Source organism: Saccopteryx bilineata, chromosome 5 (genome assembly GCF_036850765.1).
Source record: "Saccopteryx bilineata isolate mSacBil1 chromosome 5, mSacBil1_pri_phased_curated, whole genome shotgun sequence".
NCBI classification, from domain to species: domain Eukaryota; kingdom Metazoa; phylum Chordata; class Mammalia; order Chiroptera; family Emballonuridae; genus Saccopteryx; species Saccopteryx bilineata.
This window is the reverse complement of record NC_089494.1, coordinates 238,713,364-238,729,598: the sequence shown is the minus strand read 5'-3', so window position 1 is coordinate 238,729,598 and position 16,235 is coordinate 238,713,364. Positions and strand designations below refer to the sequence as shown.

The 16,235-nt window shown below is 46.0% G+C and overlaps 1 protein-coding gene across 6 annotated transcripts in view; it reads left to right on the top strand.

Moving 5' to 3' along the window:
* Positions 1 to 16,235, top strand: part of TBC1D1 (TBC1 domain family member 1) — a 254,594-nt gene that overhangs the window by 131,015 nt on the left and 107,344 nt on the right. For 4 of the 6 annotated variants that reach the window (XM_066233845.1, XM_066233846.1, XM_066233849.1 and 1 more), the window contains 4 exons: positions 3,918 to 4,028; positions 9,390 to 9,518; positions 10,784 to 10,870; positions 14,442 to 14,722. In XM_066233845.1, the coding sequence (XP_066089942.1) occupies positions 3,918 to 4,028; positions 9,390 to 9,518; positions 10,784 to 10,870; positions 14,442 to 14,722 (608 nt within the window). The remainder of the gene's footprint in view (positions 1 to 3,917; positions 4,029 to 9,389; positions 9,519 to 10,783; positions 10,871 to 14,441; positions 14,723 to 16,235) is intronic. The other 2 variants (XM_066233847.1, XM_066233850.1) reach the window with 1 other exon arrangement.

Sequence of the window (16,235 nt, the reverse complement as noted above, 5' to 3'; positions counted from 1 at the left end):
CTTTATCCACTGCGCCACCACAGGTCGGGCTTCAGTGAATTCTTTACAAGGTCACGACATCTGCACCACCAGCACCAAGAGTTAACACTAGAGCATTTCCAGCCCCCCAGAACCCCCATTGGCACCGCCCCCAAGAACCCCCGTCCTGACTCCCGACACTGTAGATTAATATTGACCAAGCAAGTTAATTTTTGACTGCAAAGTGATGTTATCCAACCTGATTCCCCATTATTCTCAGACTCGTCTCTCTGACTCATGAATGCTTATAAAATGATACCACTTTTTGGAAATAACGCTTTGCCATTATAGAGGAAGGTGCAGTCACAGGGCAGGTTGGGAGGGTCTAACACCTTGCCAGTCATTTTAACTCAATAGATTGGGCTCCTCTAATCATGTTCTTCTAAGGGAGGGTTAATTTCTTGATCTTGTGTGACACCATGGAAATGCATTTCTCTGCTTTGGTGACGTTTCACAAGCCCCATGATGTGATGTCTGGTTTTCAGCTTCAGTTTTTAATGGGCAGAAACTGTGCTCAGCTGTAGCCTCATTTTCTGCCCATTTGAATAGTTTCTTTCATGTATATTTTGAGGAAAAGAAAAGTATTAACCCTCTGAGTAGTACAAACATTCATGTACGTCCTTGTGCCTCCTGACCATCCAGAGTACGGTCAATTTATTTTTAAAATGTGTAAGGCAACATGAAAAAAAAGGCAAATGTATGTTCTTGTTCCCATAAATTGGTTATCAAACAAACATGATATTTTTTTTCAAACAAACATGATTTTAAGTTAATAAAACTGTAACTGTAACTAATTTCATTTTTGGAAAAAAAACTCCTTCCCAGGGGTCATTGAGCGTGAAAAAAACTCACTACTCAAAGGGTTAATAATGTTCTTTTATTACTGAATTCGTAGCCTTTTTAGAAAATACATATATTTTTTGAAATAAGTAATCATAAAAAATTTCTCCAATAAAAATACACAATTTCTTGTGAGGGTATGCCCAAATTTGAATGAAAAGATACAGGAGAGAAAAGAGTAGGTCACCCTCAGTACCTGGCCTGCTGTGGGCTTCTTGTCATTTCTCTCTCTCCTCATTTCTGAGCTTAAAAAAAAAAAATGGAAATAGACTTTATTCTTCAGAGTGGTGTTAATTTTGCAGTAAAATTGGGTGCGAAGTACGGAGTGTTCTCACATAAACGTCCACCTCTGCTCCTCCTGGCCCCAGCCAGTTTCCCGTCTTAGTGAGGGGATGCTGGAGCGTGGTATGTTTGTTATCATTGAGGATGCGCTATTATTAACCAAAGTCTATAGCTTACCTGGGGTTCACTCTCGCTGTTGTACATTCTGCTGGTTTGACAGACGAATAATGACATGTACCACCATTATGGTATCACCAAGAATTGTTTCACTGCCCTAAAAATCCTCTGTGCTCTGCCTGTTCCTCCTTCCCTCCCTCCTCCCCCTCTTCCGCTCTCCTTTCCTCCTTCCCTCACCCCCTTCTCCCTCCCTCCTTTCCTCCCTCCTTTTCCTCCCTCCCTTCCTCCTTTTGTCCCTCCCTTCCTTCCTCCCTCCCTCCCTCCCTCCATCCCTCCCTCTTTTCCTCCTTCCCTTCCTCCCTCCCTCCCTCCCTCCCTCCCTCTTCCCCTCCCTCCCATTTTCCTCCCTCCCTTCCTCCTTTCGTCCCTCCCTCCCTCCCTCCATCCCTCCCTCTTTTCTTCCTTCCCTTCCTCCCTCCTTCCCTCCCTCCTTCCCTCCCTTCTTCCCTCCTCCCTTCCTCCCTCCCTCCCTCCCTCTTTTCCTCCTTCCCTTCCTCCCTCCCTCCTTCTTTTCCTCCTTCCCTTCCTCCCTCCCTCCTTCCCTCCCTTCCTCTTTTCCTCTTTCCCTTCCTCCCTCCCTCCCTCCCTCACTCCCTCCCTCCCTTTTCCCCTCCCTCCCATTTTCCTCCCTCCCTTCCTCCTTTCGTCCCTCCCTTCCTCCCTCCCTTCCCGCTCCTCCAAACCCAGGGCAACCACTCATCTTTTTACTCTCTGGTTTTTTCTTTTCCACAGTGTCATATAGTTGGAACCATAAAATATATAGTTTTCAGATCAGCTTCTTTCATCTCTCAGTATTCATTTAAGATTCGTCTGGGTCTTTGCATGGCTTGACAGCTCTTTTCATTTTAGTGCTGAGTAATATTCTGTTGTCTAGGTGTGTCACATTTATCCATTCATCCATTGACGGACATCTGGATTACTGATGACTTGTGGCTTTTATAAGTAAAGGTGCTGTGAACATCTCTGTGCAGGTTTCTGTGTGGACGTACATTTTTAACTCCTTTGGGAATATTCTAAGCAGTGCAGTAGGTAGATCACATGGTAAGAGTATGTTTAGCTTCGTAAAAAACCACCTGCTGCCTCTGAACGTGGCTGTCCTATTTCCATTCCCACCAACAACAGTGTAGATAGAGCTTCTATGGTTTCCTGGGCTTTTAAACTCGCAGATACCAATCACCTCCCTGGACTCAGCAGTATTAAGTTGGGTGACCACCATTTTCCTTTATTGAAGATCTGATGTGATCTGTCTCTGAAAAAACCTAGTTGTTGAATAAAACATCTACAGTTTTAAAACATCAAGGTTCACGGTTGAGAGCATCTCTTCTAGCCTCTTAAATATTTAATCTTTAAATCTGAAATTTGAAACAGAAAGACCTCAATAAAAGCAACCCCATCTAATTTTTCAGTCTTTTCCTTGAGTAACAGAAACAACTTATCTTTTAAAATGATCTTTTTCTGTAAGAGACCGAATGTTGTAAGGTCTGGGTTAGTCCTGTATTTGCTTTTACAGCCTGTGACATTAGGGTAAAATTGTTGTTGCCTAGTTAGCTGAGGAAAGAGGTTGCCAGGAGTGGCACTGACCCAGCCTCCATGCTGTGTAGCAGATCTGTTTACTACACCCCAAGTTTGTTCTAAGGGCAGGCTAGAAGTTTGGAGTAGGGAGGTAGGTCTGGGAGTAGGACAGTAGATAACTGTCCATCTAAAAAAGATGTATTTCCTAAGTCTAGAGGTTAGAAGTTTTGTGTTTCTCCAGAGTAATTGAGTTTTGTTTTCTTTGAATTCAGAGAAAGTAATACATTAAATTAGAAGGTCTTCTAAAAATGAACTCTGACTGATTATTTCAAATCCAAGGAAGTTGGGAGCTGGAGCAGACCTTCGAGTTTAATTTATGCACCATTTTCATTTGAACAAATGAAGTTACAATTAAAGGATGCCTTTGGTCTCTTGTCTAGACAGCACCTAGAACCTACGTGTCCTCCTTGCTACTCCAGTGCACTTTCCACCACCTTGCCTGAAAAATAAAAGATGTGGAGAAAAAATTTTAAATAGAGAAATATTGAATCTGTGCCATAACATTTTAAGTGCAAGTTCATGCCTGTGGGGCTTACAGAAAGTGCTTCCTGGCGAACACATCTGACATGTAGACCCATGACCCTAGGTCCTGTTCTTTTCATCTGACATGTAGACCCGTGACCCTAGGGCCTGTTCTTTTCCTTTCCATTTCACTAACCATAAGAGTTTATAGATGTGTAGCCACGATGGCTCTTGACCTCTGGGTGTTTACAAAGATTTTGTTCTGTTCTTTTGTTTTCAAGATTATTTATTTATTAAATATTTTGACTCTGCCTTATCTGATGTAAAATATTTATTTTAGGTATAAGGACATCAGAGGTCAAAAGCTAAGTCTGACCCATGGCTAGCTTCATATTCTGTTTTTAAAATGATCTCTACTTTGGGGACCATTGGTGCCCCCTAGTGAGATGTTTGGGTAAAGGCAACAGGGAATGGATGGATGGATGCTGTGTTTCCAAAAAGAGGGTTTAGCAGTTTTGTTAACAATGAAAAAATAAATGCAATACATTCTTTTTTTTTTTTTTAAGAAATTGAGACCAAGAAATGAGCAGCGAGAGAATGAATTGATTATTTCTTTCCTGAGATGTTTATATGAAGAGAAGCAAAAAGTTCACGTCCATATTGGAGAGGTAAAGCAGGTATGCCATTTTTTCTCTTCTTATAATTTTACCAGGGCACTGTGCAAAAGCGTCCTGAGGATTTTATGATGCTCTGAAATATGTATTGTCCCCATGTGTTATTTGTATTTGTTACGCATGTTGGGAACATTGGGAATATTCCGACCGTGCTGGAGAAGGTGAGGGTTCCTGCCTTCCAGGTGGGGTGGGCAGTCGCTCTGGCAGGAGGCGTGGTGGAGAGCATTGGGAGTGACATTTCAGAGTGGGCAGTGCCACTGCACGCCGTCCACTGCAGGGAGCCGGTCTCTGTCACCTCGCCATTCTCCCTGGTAAGTATTGGGACTGATATTACATAGCCGCTTTCAGAACTGCATAAAGTGCGTGGAGGTTCTCCGTAACGTGAAGGCTGTGTGGATGCGAGCTCGCACTACGGGACCAGCAGACGGAGCGACAGAGCCTGGCTAGGTGCTCCTCCGTGTAGAACTTCCGCTAGTCCCATTTCGCACCATAAAGTGCGTGGAGGTTCTCCGTAACGTGAAGGCTGTGTGGATGCGAGCTCGCACTACGGGACCAGCAGACGGGACGTCAGAGCGTGGTTGGGTGCTCCTCGGTGTAGAACTTCCGCTAGTCCCATTCCACACCGTGGAGGCGCAGAGTCTGCCCCACCCTCTACTGCCCACCAGCCGCGCTGTTTGCGGGGGGCTGTGTCGGGAGCTGGGGCGCCCTGCGGCCTCTGTCTCTGAGGAACCCTTAGTTGGGGCTTCAGTGTACACGGCGTCATGGACCGTTTTTCTATGTCCTTCGGACTCCTTGTAAGTCAACTCATAATAACCAGTGTACCTTCAGAACATGCATTTTATATTTGTTTAAATTACTTTTAGGCCAGTAAATCTAAAGAAAAATCAGTGAAGGGTGTTTTTAAAAATACTCAAATTTTCAAAAGTTTCAAAATAGTTATTGCCTGTTTCAAAAGCACCAAATGCTGCCTTGGCCAGATAGCTCATGTGGTTAGAGTGTCCTCCCAATACACCAAGGTTGCAGGTTCGATCCCCAGTCAGGTCACATACAAGAATCAACCAATGTGCCTGACTAGGGGTGGTAGTGCAGTGGATAGTGTCGACCAGAATGCTGAGGTCCCTGGTTTGTCACTGAGGTCACCGGCTGAGTGTGGGCACGCCAGCTTGAGATGGGGTTGAGTCCAGGATCAGCGACATGATCCCAAGGTTGCTGGCTTGAGCCCAAGATTGCTGGCTTGAATAAGGGTCACTGGCGCAGCTTGAGCCCCCGATCAAGGCACATGTGAGAAGCAATCAATGAACAACTAAAGTGAAGCAACAATGAGTTGCTTCCCCCTCTCTCTCCCTTTCTACCTCTCTTGCTCTCTCTTTCAAATCAACTTAAAAAAAGGATTGAAAGTGACTTAAAATAAATCAACCGATGAATGTATAAGTGGAACAACAAATCTATATTTCTTCCCCCTCTCTTCCTCCCTCCCTCCCCCTTCTCTGTCTCCCTCCCTCCCCCCGTTTCCCTTTCTCCCTTCCTCCCTCTCTCTAAAATCAATTAATTAATTAAAAAAAGAAAAACACTGAATGCTTCTTCTAAAGGCACTTTTCTGTCCAGTCATGTGCTCTTGTCCTCACAAATAGCCTCTGCTTTTTCTGGTAACCTAACTATGATGCAGTTTTACTGGGATGCACACATAGCAACTGTCCCCATCGGATTTTTTAACTTCCGGTCTGGCGATCTCGTGCCTCTCCTGACTCTCAGAGCTCGTGTGCAGCGTCCGACGATGTTTTAATCTTCCTGGCCGGCTAAGGGTCCCTAGCAGTGATGCCAGGGCCAGTACGCTGCCTGTGTTTTGGCCTTTGGCCTTTGTGTGTTGACGTTCCTCCTTTCCCAGCCCGGACCCTTCAGATGGCGTGGGAGTTCTGTGCTCCTCCTGCCGCTGTTGGGTGGGCCACCCAGTCTGAGGTTTCAGTTCATCCTCTAGTTCCCTCTTTAACTATTTTTTATTTTCGTTGCTTTTGCCCCCTTTTGTTCCACTAATAGTTTTCCCTTGATCTAATTTTTTCGCTAACTTGTTCCAACAGGAAATTGATCATTTTGAAATGGTTTGTAACTGCTGGAGGGGAATGAGTTCTTGGGGTGGACGGAAGGTTTTGACCTACATGCCAACTCATTTTTATGGAATAGGATAGTATCTTTATGATTTGGGCAAAGATTAGTCCCGTGGAGAAACAGATCGAATAGGTTTCTTTTCCCCTGTGAAGACCGCAGAGAGCTGAACGTAAGAGAGAACAAGCCTCGCCACACGGAACCGGCGTCTGGGTGGTGCTTTCTCTCGGGGTCTCTGACCCTCCTGTGGTCCGGGAGGCTCACGCCTGCCCCTGCAGAGATGTGGCCGGGTCCCCGGGCTGCTCGGCTGTTCCCAGCATCATCTTCTACGGAGAAACTTCTAGATGATTACTTTAAAATAAACAAGGAGTGTGTTATTTTCTAAACATGAATTGTTTCTAAACGTGTCATTTTCTTTTTATTTCTTTTCCAAGTGAGAGGAGGGGAGATAGATTCCTGCATGCACCCCCCACTGAGACCCACCGGGCAACCCCCATCTCTGGCCAGTGCTCTGCCTATTGGGGCCATGCTTGCAGTCGAGCTATTTTTAGCACCCGGGGCCAATGCTCTCGAACCAGGGCTGCGTTCTTTTCTAAATGTGAATTATGTTCAAATTATATGTGAATTGTGATGACAGACATACCAAAAAAAATCTTATTAGATGGGAGAAGAGAGCAGAGGAAGCCTTGACTTAAGGGTACGGCGATTCTTACGGTTGGGTTTGAAGACAGAAAAACAAGTGCTGTGTTTTTTATGTCTGTAGGATCCACTACGCGCTGCTAGTCTTTTAGCCAATATTTTCTTCATACATCAAAACAGTGCATTCTAAATGCTTCTGTTTTACGAAAACTTCTGTTAGGAGTTTGAAAGCAAACCCACAGCTTCCTAGCTTTGTGAGCGAAGGGGTGTGGGGTAGAAGGCAGTCCCTGAGGCCCTCTGTGGACCATCCTCTTTGCCCTGGAGGCTGCCGCCAGTTGGCACAGACTCTGGTTCTTGGTAAATGATTGCACAGGACCAGTTTCAGCTGGTGGGGCACCTGCCCGTGGGGCTGGGGCTCAGTAGGCGCTGAGTATTTGTTGGGTGCGCCTGTTACTTCCGGTGTACGTTTCCCACGGGCCTGCCTGGTGACTCTTGCCCATGCATTCATTCGTTCACAAACACTCTGAACGGCCCAGAACCTGCACAGTGCAGTCAGTGAGAGCACAGAGGTACGTGATAGTCTCCCTTCCTGGAGTTCTAAGCTAAGTCATTCTTTTAATGCACCTGCTGAGTCTCTTAGATGTAAAACTGTGGGTGGCTGGACGAAGACAAAGGTAGCTCTTCTCAGAACCATTTCTCTTTTATGCCTTGAAAAATATATAGTGTTTCAGCATTATATATTTCCAGGTTGACGCTTTATCCACTGCGCCACCACTGGTCAGGCCAGGTGGTGGTTGTTTTTTTTGTTATTGTTGTTTTTTTACCAGCAAAATAACTGAATAAAATACAAAGTGCTTAATCACAATAGGAATCAGGGGAAGACAAATTAAGGGATCACCTCTGCCCATAAGATTGGCAGAAATTTAAAAATCTGACAGTACCACAGAAAGGTAAATTGTCACATGATAGTGCTGGGAATATGAATTGGTACCGTTTAAGGGAGAGAAATTTGACAGTGTGGTTCAGCTGAAGATGCATAGTCCCAGTGACCAGCAAGGACTTTCACGATTACCTTGTAAAGGCTTTCACGTGTGTGATAAGGATCTGTGTCAGCAGAGGTTACTGCAGTCTCCTTTGTAAAAGCTTTAGGAAGTCGGTTCTTAACAACAGGAATATGAATAAACCTTTATGACTATACAGTGAAATATTATATTCCGATTGAAGTGAGTGAATCAGAGAACCTTTGTGAACCTTTGTTTCTTGATGAATCTCAGAAACAACATTGAAAGAAAAATGCTAATTACAGAAGAGTGTGTACAGGATGACACATTCAAAGTTTCAGCTCCATGTAACCAGCACAAATGTTTTATGGATGCATACGTATATAAAAGTACAAAACCAAATGTGAGTTGATAGGATAAGCACCAAATTCAGAAGAGGGGCTGTTGCTGCAGATGGTGGAAGGAGAGTGGTTCCAACATGTCTGCGTTTCTTTCTGTTAAACGTAGAAAAATGATAAATTTTCTATCATTTATACGGAGAACCGCCGATGATGACCTCTATTGAGAGCCAGGCGTGTCTGAAGTGCTTTCATGACAATAACTGCTCTGTAAGGAAAGCTCGCTGTGCATCCCCAGCCTGCAGAGAGGGGAGCTGAGTGGGCAGAGGTAGTAGTGACCTGCCCAGGGCCACGTAGCTGGGCAGAGCGAGGGGGCAGCTCACCTGGGCACCGAGCGCAGAGCCCGTGCTCCTCACTGTTCTCAACACCCGCAGGGTGCTGGCTTGGCCTGCGGGCGCCGGGCTCGTGTAAAACCATCAGGTAAGAAGTCATAGAGGTAGGAAGCAACTTATCTAGGGGTTCTGTAGGTTTTTCTTTTCTCTTTTCATATGCCTCTCTGTTAATAAGTAACATTTAACTTCACTTAGTGGTTGGCAGGCGAAGCCCATTATATTGTCATTTTGATGCTGTGGTCAGTGAAGGGAGAGAAGCTTGGTGGCAGAGGAGAAGGAGAGGGACCATGGAAACAATAGGTGGAGAGAAAGCGGCTCTGAGGAAAGCGGTGACGAGGTTAGTGCAGGCAGAGAGAGTGGATTCTTCATTTGGTGAGTTTACTTTATCGCACCCTCTGAAATGCCCCCAAAGGTGAGTTGTTATGTTACTTGGAAAAGCTAATCATAGCTACCTTTGTACCAGAAGCTGTGCCCGGCGCTCCACTGGCTCTACCTGTTTCGTCTCACAGTTCAGCACTACGATTACATCTTGAGGTTGGGCTCAGTTTACAGAAGAGGAAACTGCGGCCCAGAGGGAGTAGCTTGCACAAGGCCAGTTAGTGAATGACAGGTCTCTGATCCCCCTGCCGAGTTCGAGCTCTGGGCCACGAGCTCTGAACCGCTTTGCTAACTGATTGGCTTCCAAGCACGTGTCTTTGTGTCGTTTGGAGTAGGCAGGCAGAGCAACCCTAAGGCACAACTGCTTCCTGGATTCTCAGCCGTCTATCTTGACGAGGTCACAGATAGAATAACGGCTTGGGATCAACACAATGCTTCCGAGAGATTTTTTCATTCCTTTGGAAAGAAAAAAAGAAAGGAAGTCATGACTTAACTTTTTGTTGTTTCACTTTTTAGACAACACAGATTGCAGCAGAGAATATTGGAAGTGAATTACCGTACAGCGCCGCGCGATTTAAGCTTGATATGCTGAAAAACAAAGCGAAGAGATCTCTAACAGAGTCCTTGGAAAGTATTTTGTCCCGGGTAAGTAGCGTCATTTCTCTGAATTTAAGCTACGTCACTTTTTAAAAAAAGAGTATAAGATTTGATCTGTTGCTTTTGTTCTATCAGTGCTCATCATATAAAGTATAGAAGGTGTTTTTAAGCATCTTCTCAATCTTAGACCAATGTTATCTACACTTTAAATTCAATCTTTAACTTGGCCTTGGTTAAAATAATTTTTTGTATTATTTATACTCCCTTAGAATTTTTTTCTGTCCCCCCAAAATGTTATTCACTGGCTGGTTCCTATAAAGGGCGCCGATTAGATATACCCAGGTGTGGGTTCCAGTCTCCCTAGAGTCTCTGGGTACTTTAAAATCCAGTGGCAGGTCAGCTGCCACTGTGTGTGCCTGGCGCTCTGCAGCGGCGTCAGCCACCTGCAGCCCTCAGCCCAGATGCCACCCAGCTCCTGGGTCTGTGAATCGAGGTTGGTGGAGGCACAGCCACGTCCACTCACGGTTGTCTGAGGCTGCTTCTGTGCAGCGCTGAGTAGTTGCCAAGACACCACATGGCCAACAAGGCATAAGACACTTGTTTTCTTGCCTTTGCAGAAAAGGCTGTGGACTTCAGCTCCATAGGGGTAGAAAGTAGACACAGACACCAATCTGGGAGTTCTTTAAGAAACACCCCCACCCTGCAATGAGTGTAAATACCCTGATGACACTTCTCAGAAATCAGAGTTTGATACCTTTCTGGCGCTTGCAACATCTTCTTATAGCTCTTTATTTCATGACACACTCCATTAAAAAAAAAAAAAAAGCTGTATATTTTTAAAGTTAAATTTTATTTTGTTTGGAGGCACTTCTGAGAATTTTGCAGCATCCTTAGAGATCATAGAAATAGTCCATTTACAAAGTCTGGGTGGAGAGCGCCCATGGAGACAGAATGTCGTTTGAGTCACACAGCTGGCAGATTACAGTGACTTGTGACTTGGGAGAGAGTTGTGAAGAATGCTCACACTTACGTTAATACTTGGTTTTCTTTGTAGATGAAGTTTTCTCTTCTTCCTGCCCATTAAACCTGCTAGCTGACAAATCCACAAGGTGTTTTGGAGCATTTGGGCTAGTGTGTTATTAAAAAAAACCAAAGAGACAGAAATGTGGGTTATCTTAATGTCTACCTGTTCTCAGCAGCACTTCTCAAGAGGTGCATTTTTCCTGAGTGTATTTAAATAACCAAGGTGCTTCTAGCGGATGCCTTTGCAGAAGCCTCAGGGGTCCCACCTCCTCTGCCTTTTCTTTGTGCAGGGTAATAAAGCCAGAAGCCTTCAGGAGCATTCTGCCAGTCTGGATCTAGACAGCTCCGTGTCAAGCATGTTGAGTAACACCAACAAGGTAAGCATACTGTTCTTTACGTGACACTCTTAAGAAGCCAGCAGGTAGGTCTTGCTTGTTTTCTACCTACGAGGCCTCTCAAGGGACAAAAGGCTTCATTGGTTCACCCATGGGGAGTTTGGTGCCAGTGGAGGGCTGGCCGTGCAGTTATACCTTAACAGAGAAGTTTTCCATCACCAAGCAGATGGCTATTGCACCAACAAAGAAATGAGCCACCGATCTAGACCACAAAGATCTGATTTCTCACAAAGCCACCGATGGATTTCTCTCCCAAGTAGATCTTCCAATATTAGAAATAATTGCAACTGGGCAAACCTCAGAAGCGGGTTTGTGAATTCTGAGGAGTATGCAGCTCAGATCCCTGAAACCTGTAGCCGCTGGCTGCCTCTATGATCATGATTCAACGTTTCTGTTTTATTTAAAGCATCAACTAAGCTTCTGCGTTCGTATCTGCCACCAACCATGGCCTTGTGATAGTGAGCAGGCCGGTGGTTGTCGTTAGTAACAAACCTGCCCTTATTTTCATTCCTTGCTTTCTAGACGTGAGCATATTTAAACATGGGTCGTTCAACTTTTAACCACCAAACTGTGGGTTTGGGTGGATTTGGGTTTTGTGCTGCGGGGGTCAGCTTTCCTCCTGCCGCCGGCCGGCCTCAGGTGGGAGTCAGCGTCTCAGTGGCGGCCAGCCCCCTACCTCAGAGACTCCAGTTCTTCTGAGGCCCCTGCTGGGCTGGTTGCTGTAAAGCTTTTAGATCATAACCAACACTAAGGAACACACTGAACACTATGAAATGGTTCGCAAACACATACATATTCACTCACCAATTAAAATGTCACAAAACAGTATTTACTGTAGACAAACATGTGACACATGCTGGTATTTTGTTAAAACTGTTCATGGCAGCATGAAATGGATAGCACCGCCTACGCACGTGTTGGAGCCTGCAGTGTGAGAAACACTGCCTTAGATGAGTGCTTCCCAGACTCTGAGGTTCGTCTTTAATGGGGTTCTGTTAAAATGCTGATTCTGATTCCCAGCGGGCCTGGGAGGAGGCCAGAATCACCGAATTTCCGACATGCTCCACGGTGATGTTGGTGCTGAGGTCTGTGAGCCCACCGTGGGGAGCGAGACCCTACTTGCCAGTCACCTGAATGTGATTTTCCACGTTGAAATTCAGTGAAATGTTGCCTCATCCACCCTCCATTCACTACTTACTGATTCCACCTCATGGTTCATTTCGAGTTTGGAAACATGGTTTGTCTGCTATATACAGATGAATGGACAGAGCGCTGCCCTGTGGGCACTTGTCTGGTAGGAGAGCGGTGACGAGTAGAGTCTGGAGAGAGACCCGAGAGTCTGAGTAAGAGGTGGTGGTAACTGCGGTCACAGGAGCGAGGGGAAGGTGTCTGAGGTCAGTGGAGCCAGAGAAAGCACGGGGGAGGCAATGGTGCTTTTGAATCAAATCTTGAAGAAGGTGTAGGAAGTGTACTGTGGAGGTGGGTGGGGAACAGGGCGTTTCCAGTAGATCGGAGCAAATGAAGATACTGTGAGGAAGTTCCTGCCACGCAAAGTGACTTTCCAGTCAGTCTTGCTTGTCTTTTATTCTCCAAAACACACATCTAGGAATGTACTCACATCTTGAATTTCTAGGGTAATTCTAAGAGAAATGGACATTTTCAGAAGCCACCTGTGTGTACTGTGTGTGTGAAGGACTGTATGTGCACTTCTGCACATCTTTTCTGCGTCCCGAGGTTGAGGAACTGTTGTAAAGGCACGCATTTGAGGCGGTGGGATCTCTCCCAATAAATCGATCATAGGAGTTGCAAAGAAGCTGAGCATCTGAGTAGGCCTTTCAGGTGTGAGTTTTAGCTAAGGGTTATCAGCTCTTTCACAGAATTCGGAGGGATGTTCACGAGCACCGAGATGGACAGATTTGCCTCGCGGGGGTTGTTTGCTGTGATGTACTGTCTCAGACAAGTTTTTAAATGCTCACGTGAGAAGAATCTTTGGAACTGTAGATTCCTGAAGAATATCATTTGGGAATCAACATCTTGTTGGGAATTAAGCTTTCCCTTCCTAATTCCTACAGAATTAACTATATATAATATCTCCCCTCAAAAACCATAAATTTAATTTCTTAAAATTAAAATCCATAGTGCTGTTGTCTAAAAGGCACTCAACTATGAAGCAGATGGACAGTAGAGTTCAGGTCTCCAGTCTAGCATCAGATGCATCCATTCCTTTCTACTCCCTTCATGTTGATTTATTCCGTCTTGCAATTTCAATGGGGACAAGCTGATGCATTTCCTCTTAAATCTTTTGATTTGAGAAAAATATATTGGCTGCCAGCCAAGTCCTGGGCTTGCGGCCCTAAGCATCAGTGTGAGTGGTAGCAGTTCATGCCTTTGAAAAAGTGTGTATCTTGAAAGCTTACAGTATTAGAATATTGTCATGATTCTCAACAAATGTTTGAGTACCCACTCAGTAAGTCCATTGAGTACCTCACAAAACAGTAACTTGTATTTGTATGACATTTTACAGTGAACAGAGTACTTTTAGTTATATTATCCTGCTTAATTCTGAAACCCAGCGAGATAAATTTTCACTGTACAGACGAGGAAATCGAGGTGCAGAAAGAAGTTAAGTGATTGGCCCCGAATCGGGGCAGCACGTGCCTCGGGAGAGATTTCCCATATTCTGAGAATAATTGAGGGAGTAATTTTTAACCCTCAAGATTACCAAGTTAAATCTGAGCATTAGGTCAGATTCAGAGAGAGCTTTAAATGGTGGGTATAAAATGTATGAACACACTTGGCAGAGAGAAAGAACTTGATTTGTTTAAATAGTACAGACAAGTTTTACAACCCTCATTACATTCTATTTTTTATTATTTGTTTTTATTCTGAAGTGAGAAGCAGGTAGGCAGAGACACAGATTCCACGTGTGCCCGACTGGGTCCGGCATGCCCACCAGGGGGCAATACTCTGCCCATTTGACATTGCTCCACTGCAACCAGAGCCATTCTAGCACCTGAGGTGGAGGCCATGGAACCATCCTCAGCGACTGGGCTAACTTTGCTCCAGTGGAGCCCTGGCTGCAGGAGGAGAAGAGAGAGACAGAGAGAAAGGAGGGGGTAGAGAAGCAGATGGGCGCTTCTGTGTGCCCTGACTGGGAATCGAACCCGAGACTTCTACATGCCGGGCTGATGTACTACCACTGAGCCTACTGGCCAGGGCCTCATTATATTCTTTACAGGCAATAATAGTACAGTTGTGTTTTCTAGATAGAGGAAACTACTGGTTTTGCTTAGAACAGTTATATGTTGTGATTTCTATCCCTTACGCTTGTATTTGGGCAATTTCCCATTTGTCCTGCAGCCTTGCATTTTGTTTGTCTCTGAAAAGCAGGTATTTAATGGGCCTTTATTTCCTTAGTATTTTGGTGGCCTCTAGATGGCATTATAACCCGATGTGTTTATGTATTGCAGTGTTCTCCCACTGCTGGGATTAGAGATTTGTCAACCCCACAGGTCCCTCCCATGTGTCTGATCTGCTGTCTGTCTGTCGCCAGGAGCCCTCTGTGTGTGAAAAGGAGGCCGTGCCTGCATCTGAGAGTGACTTCAGGCTCCTCAGCTCCTGCGAGGACCTGCCCAGCGATGCGGAGAGCCATCCTGCCGAAGAGCCTGCCCTGCCGTCACCCCCGCAGGGCTTCAGAAGGCGTGCGAACACCCTGAGCCATCTCCCTGTGGAAGGCCAGGAGCCCCCGGAACCTGCCCCGGGGTCCCCCGGGGTCTCACAAAGGAAACTTATGAGGTATCACTCAGTGAGCACAGAGACGCCTCATGAACGAAAGTAAGAGTTGTTTAAAATGTGAATTTATTGTATAAAATAGCTGGGGCATAGCTGTTAGCCAGGTGTGTGCATCCCAGGTATTTTTATTGGGTCAAAGAAAAATCTAGTCAGATTTTCCTCTTGGCTTAGAAAGATGAAACTTGAAGCAGTGACATGCTTCCACCCCCCCCCCCCCCCCCGGCCCGGGAAATGTGATGTAGGAGGAACTTGTTTCCTGTTCCAGTCGCCAGCAGCACACGGTGAAGAGGCAGGTAGAACTGCACAGAAATGGCCCTTGCGGTGTGTAAGAATCACTGACCAAGCAGTGTGAGGGGCAGTGTGGACTTTGGGACTTAGCTTCTGGGCTTGAGGACGAGTAAGGAGTGGGCCCACTGGGAAACCTGGACCATCTCTGGTGGGACCGAGATGCAGCGGTTCCTACCGAGCAGAGCGTGAGCAGCGACGTGGACGCCTGTGCTGGCCGCGGTGGCCGTGGGTCCTGGTCCTGGCTCGGTCCTGACCTGGCTGTGACCTGGACAAACGTGCTTGAACCTCTCCACGACAGAATTGGAATCGATGTTTTCTAAGATCTCCTTCAGTGTGACAATTCTAGATTCTTCTAACACGATTTACTAATTGTAATTATTGGGCTCTCATTGGAATTTTCTGGTGCCAGAGATGGATAAGTAATACAGTAACAGAAGTCCTCTCTGTTCCTTCTGGGGTCCCTTGACAATACATCGGACTCTATAAGTGTCAGAGGCCATAAGTGGACAGAATTATCTTGAGAAATAACTTTACAAAACCTTTGACAATCCCCACCTCATAAACACAGAGGCAGGCCCCTTCCTCTGCTGGCGACAACTGAAGCCACAGGACGTGTGCCAGGGCAGGTCATACACGGATAACGGACAGTCCACACGGTGGGTGGGGAGGACCTGAAACACTCCCAGTGAAGAAGCGACAGCGCTAACAATCCTCAAGACAGTAGCAGAGCCTCTGAGCTTTGTCAGTCAGCCATTGAGAAAAGTCCTAGAATTCACTGGAGAACATTACCCCCAAGCAGGACATACTTCAGAAGCTGGTATTTAATAATATGACATTTTAGAGACAAGCATAGTTAGAGACCTTATGAGGCACCTGTTGTGTTTCCTAACGACTTGTATACACACTAGGTACTTTTATTCTGCCTCTCCCCGGTGTTCCCAGCCCTCAGTGTCTGGCAGTGCCAGTGCCCAGGCAAACATTCCTGTCTGGAGAGCCCTAGTTCTCTTGCTAAGCCTGATGTTCCACACAAGGCAGAGGCGGTGGGAGTCTGCATCCCTGACAGTTCACTTCCCTTCTCCCCGAAGAATGCAGCTTCCTGATGGAGCACGCTGGGCATGGTGTGGGTGTGAGCGCGATAGGGCAGTGTCCCCCTTTCCCCGCCCCTCCCCTCCCCTCCCTCCCCTCCCTCCCCTCCCCTCTCCCCACCTCTTCCCTCCCCTCCCCTCCCCGCCTCTCCACTCCCCTCCCTTCTCTCCCTTACCCTCTC